Source organism: Jaculus jaculus, chromosome 15 (assembly GCF_020740685.1).
Source record: "Jaculus jaculus isolate mJacJac1 chromosome 15, mJacJac1.mat.Y.cur, whole genome shotgun sequence".
NCBI lineage: Eukaryota > Metazoa > Chordata > Mammalia > Rodentia > Dipodidae > Jaculus > Jaculus jaculus.
In genome coordinates this window covers 52,457,907-52,471,760 of record NC_059116.1, presented here as the reverse complement: position 1 = coordinate 52,471,760, position 13,854 = coordinate 52,457,907, and the positions used below count along the sequence as shown (strand labels likewise).

Below are 13,854 nucleotides of genomic sequence, written 5' to 3'. Positions count from 1 at the left end.
TCCCCAAATTTTGATATTTCAAAATTCAAATTCTTAAGTTATCATCATTTTCCTTCCTGGCATAAAGAAATTATACATTTTCTTTCTCTTTGAATCTACATGGTTCCTGGCATGCTTTAGATGCTCAAATATGCATACATACATACATATATACATATATTTGTGTATATATATACAAATATATGTATATATGTATATTGTTGAAAGTATTATTGACTTCTTTAGGAGCAAATCTCTAGCAATCTAATTTCAAGTGGTAGGTTCAATGGAGCAGAAAAGAGAAAAAAAAATCAGCTTTCAGTGTATTCCATTTAAGGGTTGATTAAATACAAAAAGAGCAGCATGGAGGCCTACTTGTGAATCTGGGCCACTTCTTATTATAGCCACTGTTGCAGTCAGCTTCTTATTGCTGAGACAAACACCCAACCACTCACAGCTTATGGGAGAAAGGGAATTTATTTCTGGATTACAAATTCCAGGGGAACACCATCAATGTTGGAAGAAGCTGGCTCAATCTCATAGATCCCCGCAGAGGGACACCACCAAACAGCTAGCACACCAGTACCAGCAAGTACCAGCCAGGCTTCAAACTGCTCTCCACACACTTCAGGGATACAGGAAGATCCACCTCCAAACACACCTTAGGGCTGGAATCCAAAATCTGCCCCCAGTGACATGCCCCCTCTAATAAGGATCTGCTTGCTAGGGTTCAAATTGTAAACTCAATTTTAATAAAATACCTGAGTATTTTATGTCCTAAGTTCAAATTATCACAGTCAAACTACCACAGACACTAACCATATTAAATTTAAAAATCAAAAAATCCTTAGTTACATTATCTACCTCCATACATATAGTTACAATTGCAGGAAAGTATTTTAATAACATTTCTCTATAAGATATAGCATTGTACCTTTGTTTCCATACATTAAAAAAAAAAAAAAAAACAGCTTCAAGTGTTTCTTGGCAATGTTGTAAGGAAAGTTTAAAATTGAAGACAGAGTTTGGGGAATCACTAGAAGTACTCTTGTCGTTAGACAAAAATGGACAAGATGAAATTTTGACAATAGATGTCAAGGAAATTGTCATTCACAATTTGTAGGGAAATAATAAGAAAAACAGAAATGAATTTGGTCAGAGAGGAGTTTCAATAAGGAACCAACTGCCAAAAGAGTTTATATGATAAACACGTGAGTGGAATACACTTCATTTGGAGATAGGTCATGAAGGGCCTTGGAAGCCTTATCTATGAAAGAATGTCAAACCAGGGAGAGCAGGAAAGGAAAAGTCCTTTCAATGTGGAGGAACAGCTGAGTCTACACACCACTTGGCAGACTACTAAAACTCGTATCTGACAATTCTCAGAATTAGCCTGATATGGTTCTGAAATTATACATAATAATAATAATAATAAAATGAAGAATATTATATATTGAAAATAAGGCTATCCAATATCACATACAAGTGTCTAGGGTGTAGATGATATATCTCAAAAATGTTAAATTGGGGTCAAGAGGCCTAAAGAAATACGCAATGTATCATGCAATGACCACTAGGAATCAAAAGCTACCAAGTCAACTCACAAAAATATATTGAGCAGTCAAAGAGTTTCAAGAAAGAAATACAGGAAATGTCTCAAAGTAGGTGTAAGGTGACCCCAGGAACCCTGGGTCTGAAGCTGGCTGAGTGGACTTGGGTTAAATCAGCTCTGAGGATTACTTTCTTCTGTAGGAGGAGGTATTAAAAGGGATTATCTAAATTGTGGGGCTTTAGAGAAAATAAACACAAAATTTTCATCCTTTCTGGGAAGCATTATTATGGCTCTAAGTGGATTCTACAAGAAGCAGGAAGGAAGAGTAGGGGAGGAGGAGAAGAAATTTCAAAAGAAGAAATCAGTAATAATTCAAAAGAATAATATAAGAGCCACCACAAAGCGCCCTTGCAGACAAAATAAGAGGCAAAACTACTGAACAGAAGAGTAAGACCTAAGGGTTGTCACTCTTGACAGTGATTTCCACTGAGAGAGACTCACCTGCGGGGACCAGGTCTCTACTGCACGTGCTGTCTCTCCGCGCTTCCGTTACTGGTGTCCAAGCCTCACTTGGAGTGTCGATTCCGATTGGCTGTGCAAGGTGCAGGGGAGTCGCCTTGCTTGTGCTTCCCTGGCCTAGTTTCCTCTGACCTCTCCAACCTCCCCTACCCTCCTGAGCATCCCACCGTCTGGGGCCTCCTTGACTACCCTTCAGGGACTTCTCTACTTTCCCAAATCTCCTGAGACAAGACTCCCTTCATTTCCGTGCCTGTAATGTCTCAGCACAATAGGCCTCCCCACCTTTGCTCTCTAACCTGCTTGGCCAATGTCCTGCATTCCTTCCCTACAGAAGGAATAAAGCATAACCTCTTCCTATTACAGGAAGAGCACAACAGACTCCATTTAATTTCAGGATGTCTTTAGAGTTTTGGTTCTGAACTCTCCAAGGTTTCCAGAGCAAACATCCTACCTTTCTTATCACTTCGTAAAAAGGGGTTCCCATTATCCTTAGGACAATATGACCAGAATGAACACCTGATGATCGAGGCCAGTTTTGTTTGGTTATTAGTTCTATGGTAAATTTAGAGCTAACAGTACCAAGAAACTTGACTACTCTTAGGGTCAAAAACAAAACTGATCATTCATTCTGTTTCAGGGTTGAAGTGGGGAAAGGGATTAATCCAAACAATTTGTCTAAATTTCTATCAAAAAAATATTAAAGCATTGATCTATCTCACAAAACTGTCACTAATTATAGTTACCTACCATTTTTGTTTCCTTGCAGTGAACATATGCTTGTCCTGATGCATGCTTTGAAGAATGATATTTGATCCTACATTATTCCCACCAACTACCTTCTTGAATGCAATCAGATTGGACCATCAGTCAGAAACAGCTAAAACCATAGACTTCAAAGAAAGATTTATGCCCTCATGCAGATAAATATTTCCAGTAACACAGGGAATAGGTACCTGCCTGCCAAGGTTGAGTCAGTAGGTTTATTATTATAGGCAATTAAATAACTAATGCTTCCTAATGGGAAGAAATTAGTAATCCTTATCTAGAATTAGGTTCTTCCTGCCAAAAATGAAAACAGATGAGAAATAACAAGCAAACTGGTCAGGAACGAGTCTTCAGTAAATATATGCAGAAGCATGGCTAATTTATAGACTGAAATATAGATTTTGGAATAGACTCTCCACTTCACCACTCATTTAAAATTGACTTTTTACCAATACAATGTCAAATTTTAACCCCAATCATTTGCATATCAGCAAATAGGTATTTATAAGAGCTCAAAATATCTAAGTAAATATATTAAAATATTTAAATTTTATCATAAAACTTTATCTATTAGAGACTTCATTCTTACCAAGTTATCTTAATTAATTTGAACTCACTGACAATTGCTATGCTCTTTTGTGGTTATAAAAAAAATTCTAAGATCAATCTCAAATGTTTGCCTCACAGTTTGCACTCTATAATCCTCAGAACCAGTTTTCTTCCTATATTTCTTTTTTTATATAACCCAGTTGACATTTTTAATATATATTTTATTTATTTGAGAGAGAGAGAGGATGAGAGAGAGAGAGAAAAAAGGGGGGGGGGCAGAATGGGAGCACAAGGGCCTCTAGCCATTGCAAACAATTTCCAGATGCATAAGCCACCTTGTGTATCTGGCTTTATGTGGGTACTAGGGAATCAAACTTGGGTCCCTTAGGCTTTATAGGCAAGAGCCTTTACCACTGAGCCATCTCTCCAGCCCAACACAGTTGACTTTCAAATGGACATTACCCAGGTTGAGTTAGCCTTAGTTGGATTAACTATTAAAACAGACTGGGGCTTGACCCTCTAGACCCTGTATGGAAGTAAGGATTTGAAGCAGAAGAGGAACTTGGCAATAAGAGATGTTCTCTGTGCTTAATATGATGACTGAGAAGGTCATACTGACACAGGAGTTAGTTCATTACCATTAGTTAGGGCCTGGTAAACTAGAAGCTAGTCATACAACCCAGAAACAATGAGAGAATAGAATTTAGTTTAATTTGCAGACAGCAAAATAAGCCAAGGTCAGTGGTCAGCAAAATGAGATAATAAAACAAATCAAAGATGGATAGAAATGTGACTTCAACATGTAACCACCCCATTAAATGGGTGGTTTGTGTGTGAACATCTCTTCAGTTGGATAGGGGATCTATGACAGGAGGGTGCAGGCCCCTCACAATCCAGGTAAAATAAGCCCAGAAAACAACCAATCACAATAGAATTATATCAATCTTTGCTTGATCCCAGTTATAAATCTTATAAAAAGTTTTTAAGCAAAACATTTGACAGCAGTCACCTTTGGGCCCCTCTTGCTATAGTTCCTCAGTATTTTGAGATTGTTTTCTAATAACCTTGCTTTCACTTGCTCACTCCTTTGTCTATGTCACTTGTTCTTCAATGAGACAAAGAACTTGAGAGCACTGTCTTAGATTGACCGTCAGGGACCATGATGACCATTGGTTTGCAGGCATCTTGGTCTCTGAGTCAAGCCCATCTGAACCAAGAGAAAGGCCCCAGCCCCATAACTCCCAAAGATTCTACATTAATTTGGTCATTGATGCAGGCAACCTCGATTCACTAAGACTATCCCCTTATCAGAGCCAGGGGAGAAGGGACAACTTCAGTCCTATAACCACAAGGAACTGAATTCTATCAAGAATATGATTAATGATAGAGAAGGCTCCCAGCTCCAATAAGAAGGTATCACACCAGAACCTTGAATGTGGCTTCATGAGACTCTGAGTAGACAACAGAGCAATCGTGTACAAATATTGAGCTAATAGGTGGGTGCTATTTTAAGATGTTATGTTTATTATAGTAGTTTGTTACAGAGAAAAGAAAGACAATGTTTTATGTACTACCAACTTCAAATAAATAAAAGTTGGCATTTTCGGGTTGTTTCTGTTCTGAGGCATTGGAGATAGGACCCTGAGCATACTAAGAGCTCTACTACTAAGCAGTGTGCCCAGCCAATGCTTTTAAATAAACATACACAGGTATATCTGGAAATACAAACAAAATTGAAGCTGAAACTCAATTGGCATAGAAATAGCACATAGTAAAATTACCAGTATTAAACGTATTGTCACAAATAGGAACATATGATAATGGGATTCAAGGCACCCCCACTTCAAAATATTTTTAAGCTGTAATATTTCAAGAAGGTAGCAGAAGCCTGTAGGTCATTTTGATCTTCTGGAACCTTTTCTGCTAAAGGGGCTCAGAAAACCAAGGAAGGATTTTCTGACCATATGCGAATTCAGGTCCTAAGATCCTCATGGTAAGAAATAGCATAATTCTCTCTGAAGAAAGGTGGACAAAGGGAAGAATTAAAAAAAACAACAGGTTTTACACCGTCTCCCTCCATCCATTACCACCAGAGCCTGTTTTCATTCATCAACATAAAGACTGGGAAAAAACAACTAATTTCATCTCCCTTCAGTTCTGAGGTCTTCCAGATCATGTAAAACTTACATAAAAAAGATTTGCTTGCTTTCCTTTTGCCATATGTTTTTATATATTTTTTTGTTATAGAGATCTAAATCATAAACCTACAAAGTAAATATATATATATATATATATATATACATATATATATATATATATATATATATATATATATATATATATATAGTCATTTCCTACAAAGAAAAGGTAGTCTTCCTACCAAATAGAAAATCAGATGTAGGGCTGGAGAGATGGCTTAGCAGTTAAGATTTCCTGAGCAAGTGTGAGGGCCTGAGGAGGCATGAGCAAGCACACGCGTTTGATCCCCAGGCCCCAGGAAAACACTGACAGTTGAGTAAGGCCATGCATGTCTATAATCTCAGTCCCATAGGGGAGAAGGGCTTGAGGATCACTGGAACTTGCAAAAATACATAAATAAATATGTAAGCTCCTACATCAGTAAGAGACTCCAGTCTGGCTCAAGTAAGAGGGGGTTACAGAGCAATGAATCTGGACACCCAATCTTCTGCTCCAGGTATGGCAGTTGAGTACATGAGTGCCAATTGGGCACATACACACAAGTGTATACACACTGTACCACACTCACACACACAAGTGTATACACACCGTACCATACTCACCACATTGCACACACACAATAAAAGAAGAGGAAATTGAAAAGAGATAGAGAACAAATAAAACTAGCAGATTATTTTCTGTAATAACAATGAATATTAAAGAATAATATGTTAATTACCAATACACAAAGGGAAAAATGAATAAAAGCACTCACTGCAAAACTATCATTCAGGAACAAGAGCAAAAAAAAAAAAAAAAAGCAACTGTCTTCAACGAACTAAAACATTGTCATTAGCAGAGGTGAAACACAGGCATCAAAAAGATATGCAGTCAAATCTAAATAGCCTTTGTCTGTACACAAACATGTCCGACTATCTACTTATGTTCACTCCTAATCATCCCCTATCTAATTAGTCTTTAAGAACTATGTATGGTGGATTGGAGAACAGCTTCATAGATAAATCACTTGCCACATAAGGGTCAGGACCTGAGTTCAGATCCACAGTACCCATGAGAGTGACTAGTGGGCCTACCTATAATCCCAGTACATGGGAGGTGGAGACAGAGGATTCTCAGGAAGGATGGCTAGATAGACTAGTTGAATCAGCTGTGCTCTTAACTGAAAGACCCTTCTTCAGTAAAATAAAGAGAAGAGCGATTAAAAAAGACAATGTCAACCTTTGGTCTCCACATGCACAAACAAATCTACAGGCAGCTACACATGTGCACACATATGCATACACATACATACGCATCACACACTTATACACCACATAAATACACATGACACATATATACACATCACACACATACAGACACATCACATATCACAACATACATACTATCATACATGCATACACACAGAAATGACTTATGAATTTGCATGAACATATAATCCCAGCACCAGAGAGGCTGAAATACTAAGATCAAGGGTCATGGTTGTCCTCAGCTACATAGAGTTCCAGGCCATGCTGGGCTATGGGAGACCTTGTCCTCTGTGATGGTTAAGGTGTTGTCAACTTGATCTGTTTAGTAATACACAAAAATCCCTTTGGGATGGGTCTCCAAGGTTTCTTCTAGGAAGGATTAACTGAAGGAAGAAGTCTTTCCCCCAGAGTGAGCCCTTCTCCCAGAGTGGGCAGCCCCTCTCAGAGAGAGACTTTTTATAAGGAAGCTCTGGGTGAAAAGAGCCCCTTCTTTCCACTTGACTGCAAGAGCTGCTTGCTGCTTCCATTATGGATTGAAGACCAGTGAAGACTGAAGACAAGTGTCAACTGAAGACTGACTCTTGTGGATTGAAACCCAGTGGCTCCTCAGGAAGCCTACAGGCCTTCAGTGCTGGATTAGGACTGCTGAGGCATCTGACCATGTGGACTGAGCAGCTATTGGATTCATTGAGTCTTGGGCCTGCAACTGCTATTGGACTACTATAAACTAATCCAATAAATTCCCTTCTTAATATGATTCATTCTAGCAGTTCTGTTCTTCTAGAGAACCCTGACTAATACAGATTTGGGTACCAGGAATGGTTTTAGAGAAACAGAATTGTAAGGATGGATTTCTCTAGTGGGCTTGGTGCTTTCTGGGGTTGGCTCTCCAACTTCAGTGCTATTAAAGGCCCTACTGGTAATAGGGAAAGTGCTTTTACTAGAAATAAGGGATAAATAATCATCCATGGTGTGCACTATTTAAAGATCTCAATGAGATAGATGTATTTGGTGATCCTGTGTCATATCTTATGAAGTGCAAGGAATTTAGTGACTCTGTATTTAAAACATTTGAATATTTGTGGAAAAGTAAGACAAATGGTGAGGCTCATTAGTAACATCTCTGGACAAACTAGTGAGGGAACAGCAGAAGCACAAAAAGGAAAATTCCAAGCTTAAGACCCATATACATGTTATCAAGGTTTCTAAGGGTGCCCTGGAGGAGAGTCTCCTTTCTAGCCAGAACAGGGCTCAAATTGCAGAAAACCAAACCCAAGCTTGTAAACTCAATGTAAACTCAAATCCCAACCTCATGGGCTCTGAGAAGTTAAAACAATGGCCTTGATTGGAGAAGAGTGGGAGCCTGTGACTTGGGATGGTGATGTGTGGGAAGACCCTGAAGAATCTGGGGACACTGAACTCTCAGATTCTGAAGAAGTTGTTTTGCATGAAAATATGACCTCCCCTTCCCTTACCAGCAGTTGTATCCCCACCTCCACACCCTGAGGTATTACCCTCCCCACCCTTGCCTGAGGGAATTAATCCCTCTTTGTCTGAGGAATCAGCAGGAGGTGCTGGTGCTTCTCAGTTCCCACCCATCTTTGCCTTTAGGCCTATAACTAGACAGAAGGTTAGGCAGGTGAGATAGAAATGGTGAGATAGAAAGTGTGACATAAGAGGAGGTGAGGTCCACCCCTAAAGAACTTCAGGAGTTCTCTGGCTTGTACAGGCAGAAGTATGGGGAATATGTATGGGAAATAATTTTAAGGGTGTGGGATGATGGAAGAAGGAACATAAGATTAGATAAGGATGAATTTACTGAAATGGGCCCATTGGGCAGAGATTTTTAGATTTAACACTGTAGCTCATGCAGTTGGAAGACATGCCAAGAGTTTGGTTTGTTGGTTGGCTGAAGTATGGAGGCAAAGATGGCTTACTGTGAATAAACTTGAGCTGCCTGATATCCCTTGGTTTACTGTTGATGAAGGGATTAAAAGGCTCAGAGAATTTGGAATGCTGGTGTGGATTTGCCATGTAAACTCATCTTTGCCCCTGCAATGGGAGCATCTAGAATATGTGCCCTTCACTAAGACTATAAGTAACAGATTTGTGAGGGGAGCCCCACCATATTTAAAGCACCAAATCATTGGTCTTTTATGTAAAGACATCACATTAGGAGCTGGAGTTGCTGCATAAGTTGACTTAGATACAATGGGTCTATCTGGATCAAGGACCAAGTGGCAGTGCTGAATCACCAAAGGCAAGGTAAGCGTGTTTTCATAATAAACAGCATAGGCAAAATAATGCACATAAAGGTATGATTTATATAGAACTTTGGCACTGGCTGATTAATCATGGTGTTTTATAGGGTCCAGGGTCGCACAATTAAGACCATTAACTCATGGAATGTGAGGCAAAGCTTTATTGGGAGGAAGAAAGAAAGAAAGAAAGAAAGAAAGAAAGAAAGAAAGAAAGAAAGAAGGAAGGAAGGAAGGAAGGAAGGAAGGAAGGAAGGAAGGAAGGAAGGAAGGAAAGAAAGAAAGAAAGAAAGAAAGGAAAGAAGGAATAAATGAAGAAAGAAAAAAGAACAAAGTCTGGTATATCAGGTCTGTGCCCAGAGGTAATGTCAGGGGACAGCAGCCCTGAAGCATGTCAGTGTTTTTTGGAAATAACCACATAATGTGAGGGGGAAAAAAAAAAAACAGGATGGGAGATAAACCATAAATCACAATTTATATATGACAGTTACAGCAATAAAAGTAAAAAAAAAAAAAAAAAAGAAAGAGAAAGAAAGAAAGAAAGAAAGAAAGAGAGAGAGAAAGAAAGAAACTTGTAAATAGATCTGTTAGTTACAGGGAGCGCCTCCTGGGGGGTGTGAGGTAGGCCTGTGACCAGAAGTCCCACTTATCTTTTTTTTTTTTTTTTTTGGTTTTTCAAGGTAGAGTCTCACTCTAGCTCAGGCTGACCTGGAATTAACTATATAGTCTCAGGGTGGCCTTGAACTCACAGTGATCCTCCTACCTCTGCCTCCTGAGTGCTGGGATTAAAGGTGTGCACCACCATGCCCAGCTCAAGTCCCACTTATCTTAATGAGTTTGCTCAACAATGCAGGCCCCAGGAAGTGCTATTCATCCCAGCAGAGCCTCTTGTTTGTCTACCATCAACAGAGCCTCCTGACTTCTATATTTCTCTGGGCTAGGTATAAAGAAACATAGAGAAATATAACATTTTGCTCTCTTTATATTTTCCCCCCTGACATGGCACTGAGTTAAATCTTTAACTCATGAGGGATAACATCTAGGGTTTGTTGAGTTTCAGATCGGGAGGCATATTGCGTCTGTAATACCATTAAGTTTAACAAAACTAATTCTATTTTCTTATATATCTACTTAGAGCATTAATAATGCAGGGTCCTATGGTAAGGCCTGAGAGTAGTAGTATCAGGGGGCCAGCAGTAGAAGAGATAAGGGAAGTTTATCATGGAGACCAACTAAACATAAATTGAAACCAATTATTATTTTATCTAAAGCCATACATAGGCCACCTTGTTTTATAAGAAGAAAGTAATCCTCTTTTATTTTGTCCCCTTCACCTTCACAGCCATTGGAGTGGTTAGGATGACCTGGTGCAGACCCTTCCAACATCCCAATATGGTGTCTCTTGATCCAACCTGTTGCCAGACTGAAAGGGATGGGGGCTGATGGTGTGTATCTGGAAATCATCCTTGACTGCCAGAACAATGGACTCATGGACTCTTGACAGAACAGAAGTCAGTTATATGTTTAAGATCCATCTAGAGCAAAATGTGGGGAGAAGGTTCCATACATAATTTTAAATGGAGTAATATTTTTACATAAGGGGTACAACTGGTTCTTAACAGGGTGAAGGGAAGGAGTCCCATCCATCTTTTGCTAGTCTGTAGGGTTAATTTACTAAAAGTCTCCTTCAAGGTCCAATTTATCCATTTTACCTGTCCTGAACTTTGGGAATTATAGACACAATGTAATTTCCAATTAATCTCCAGAGTCTTTGCCAATTTTTTTTTTTTAGTGATTTTTGACATAAAGGTAGGCCTATTATCTGCTCCTATCCTGAGGTGCAACACATAGTGGGGAATTATTTCCTCTAACAATTTTGCAGTCACTATTTGGGCTATCTCAGACTTGGTTGGGAAAATTTTTTTATCTATCCTGAAAATATATCAACAAAAACAAGTAAATATCTATATTTATATTGATCTGGTTTTACCTCTGTGAAATTAAGTTCCCAATATCTACCTGGCTCTTTTTTTTTTTTAAATCCCCATTGGTGGTACCTTACCAGAGGAGCAATTTATCTTTCAGCAGGTCTGACATCAGGTGGTGATGTCCTAGATGATTGAGTCCATACCTGGGAAGAAAAGTTCTTTCCTTATTAGCTCAGCTAGTGTGTTGCTTTCTAAGTGAATTTCCTTAGGTAGTTGTTTAGCCAGTCTCTACCCTAGGGCTTGGGGCAGCAACAGTCATCCATTCTCCAGTTGATACCATCTTTGTGGAGGGCTGTTCCTTTATCAGATGAGAGGTGAGCTGGGTTCTGTTTTGTGTAGATTTTCACTGTCTTGCCTTTTCCCAATATCAGAGCCTTTTTCAGTGCTATCAGGTTAGCTTTCTGAGCTAGTGTACCCTGAGGTAGAGCCTCAGCCCACAGGGTTTCTTCCAAAGTCATCACAGCTACCCCTGCATACCTGATTCTGTCCATGACAAAGCGGTTGCCATCAGAATACATCACCAGGACAGAGTCTAGCTAGATCTACCCAGATATGTCAGGTCCAGGTGGAGTACATGGAAGGTGGAGGTGATCTCTAGGCAGTCATGCAAAGGGGTTGATGCCTCATTAGTTTCTGGCAGCGGGGAGGCTGGGTTCAAAGCCTCAGTTTGGCAAAACTGTACCCTTGGTTGATGTAAGAGCAAGGCCTGACAGTGGGTTATATGAGAGTTGGAGAGCCATCAGTTTGGGGGCTCTTTAAAAGAGTCTCTAGCATATGTAGAGCCATAATTGATAAAGTCCGGTCCAAGGTTAATTTGTCAGGGACTGCTCTCAAGATAGCAGCAAGTTTAGTAATAAGAATGGGGGTGCTGTGGAATCAAACCTAAGTCTTAAGGCTTCCCAGATATGCACCTTAGCCATTGAGCCATCATTTACTTGATGCCTTTTTTTAAATCATCTGTTATATTCCAATATACATTTTAGGTAAGTCTGATGTTTTCCTTATGTAAGGAGTTTGTAACTTGATAAGTACTTTGACTCAGTTTACCTACCTGAATTTTTGTCTACTGAGAGATTTCATCTAACAGATGAGAGTTTAGGTGTTCAAAAGAGAGGAACTATAAAGAGAAACAAAGTTATATGCCATTTGTCAGTTCCTTTTCCTTATCAGAGACAATTGGCTATTTTGTCTCTGGACAGGGTGAGGGGGGGCACATGGCTTAAACTTGCATGGGGTCTGAGATAAATGGGGCATCATCCCTTTTTCAAGAATCCAGTTTGTCATGACTTTAAATAGCATATAACAGTAAGTAAGAGCAAAAAGAAACAACAGAGCAGAGAGCTAAGCACCCAGACATTCCTTGTCTTACTCTGAAGTTTTAATTTTTTTTAACCTAGGAAATTTATTTTATCCATTTGTAATACATAAGGTGATATGGTCTTGTCTATGTATAACCTAGTAAGACCTCTAAAAGAATATGAATTACATCTGTGCTTATGACTTTTTTACCCACATAGCATAAGACATCACCTGTGTTTAATGTAAGCTGAATTTACATTAAGTCTATGTCCCTATATAAAACTTTGAGAAAATCCTTTCTACATACACACATCTTTATCCACATACTTTAACATTCTGAACTAAGTTCCACTCAAAAAGCTTTTTTTTTTTTTTTTTTTTTTTTTTTGAGGTAGGGTCTCACTCTAGTCCAGGCTGACCTGGAATTCATGTAGTTTCAGGATGGCCTCAAACTCATAGTGATTCTCTTACTTCTGCCTCCTGAGTGCTGGTATTAAAGGCATACACCACCATGCCTGGCATCAAAAAGCATTTTTAACAACCATTCACAACCACTCAATGACCAACATTGAAAAATACCTTCACAATACCTTTAATCATCACATCTTAACCCATTATGAACCATCTTTCTTATAAGTCTATTAAGAAAAAACACACCAAATTGATTAATCTTATTGCCCAATGACAAAGAAGCAAGTAGTCTGGCTTCAAAGAGTTAAACTGACTTATTATTGGAAATTTGTAGAGAAAAAGCCTTCATTAGTATTTAGAGCACCAAAAATCTCTACCTGACAACCAGACTTGCTTTATAATATCAGTATATGTACTTTAAGATTTTATGTAACCCATTGATTTGAGATAGCTCCTATTAATAAACTCCATGAAATACACTTTCTATGAATACAGGCAAAACATGACAACCATTTTGGGGATACTCTTTATTGATACCTCTAACACATTTGGAAATGCTTTTATTAGGAGTAACTAAGGCAAATTTTTGTTTCTATCTTGAGGCAGGTTGGCGTAGAACTCAGGTCAGTTGCCTCCTTTTAAGTAACAGGACATTACAATTTTTAAAAATGCCTGGCAAATTATGAGTCACTACCTCAGAGAGAACTTCATTATTTTTAATAATCCTCCATGTAAGTTGAAGTTGACCTAGAACATAAACTCAGTAATTGTATTTATGAGAAAATATGACTTTATTCACATAAAATTTTAGTTCACGTTAGGCCTTAGTTAAATCTGACTTTAAAATATAAAAACCAAAAAATTTTGAAATAAATGTTAACAAAACTCTAGGAGAGACCTGTTGGACTATTTGAATCAATAAAGAAACCAAAAGCTGTCTATAAACAATGTCTTGTTTAAAGCCCAAACAAATGAGGAAATATCAGACACAATTCAAATTAAAATTATGTACTTATTTTTAAAAAGCAATTTAAAAGTCACATGGTTTAAAATGTAGAGTCAGGCTATAACATTGGAACATTCTGTTT

At 38.5% G+C, this 13,854-nt stretch overlaps 1 protein-coding gene across 1 annotated transcript in view; it reads right to left on the bottom strand.

Annotated features, from left to right (window-relative positions):
- The window catches only part of Ccdc178 (coiled-coil domain containing 178), a 612,453-nt gene extending 600,879 nt beyond the window's left edge, over positions 1–11,574 (bottom strand). The window contains exon 1 of the mRNA XM_045134754.1: positions 11,334–11,574. Coding sequence (XP_044990689.1) covers positions 11,334–11,574 — 241 coding nt within the window. The remainder of the gene's footprint in view (positions 1–11,333) is intronic.
- Positions 11,575–13,854: the final 2,280 nt, after the last annotated feature.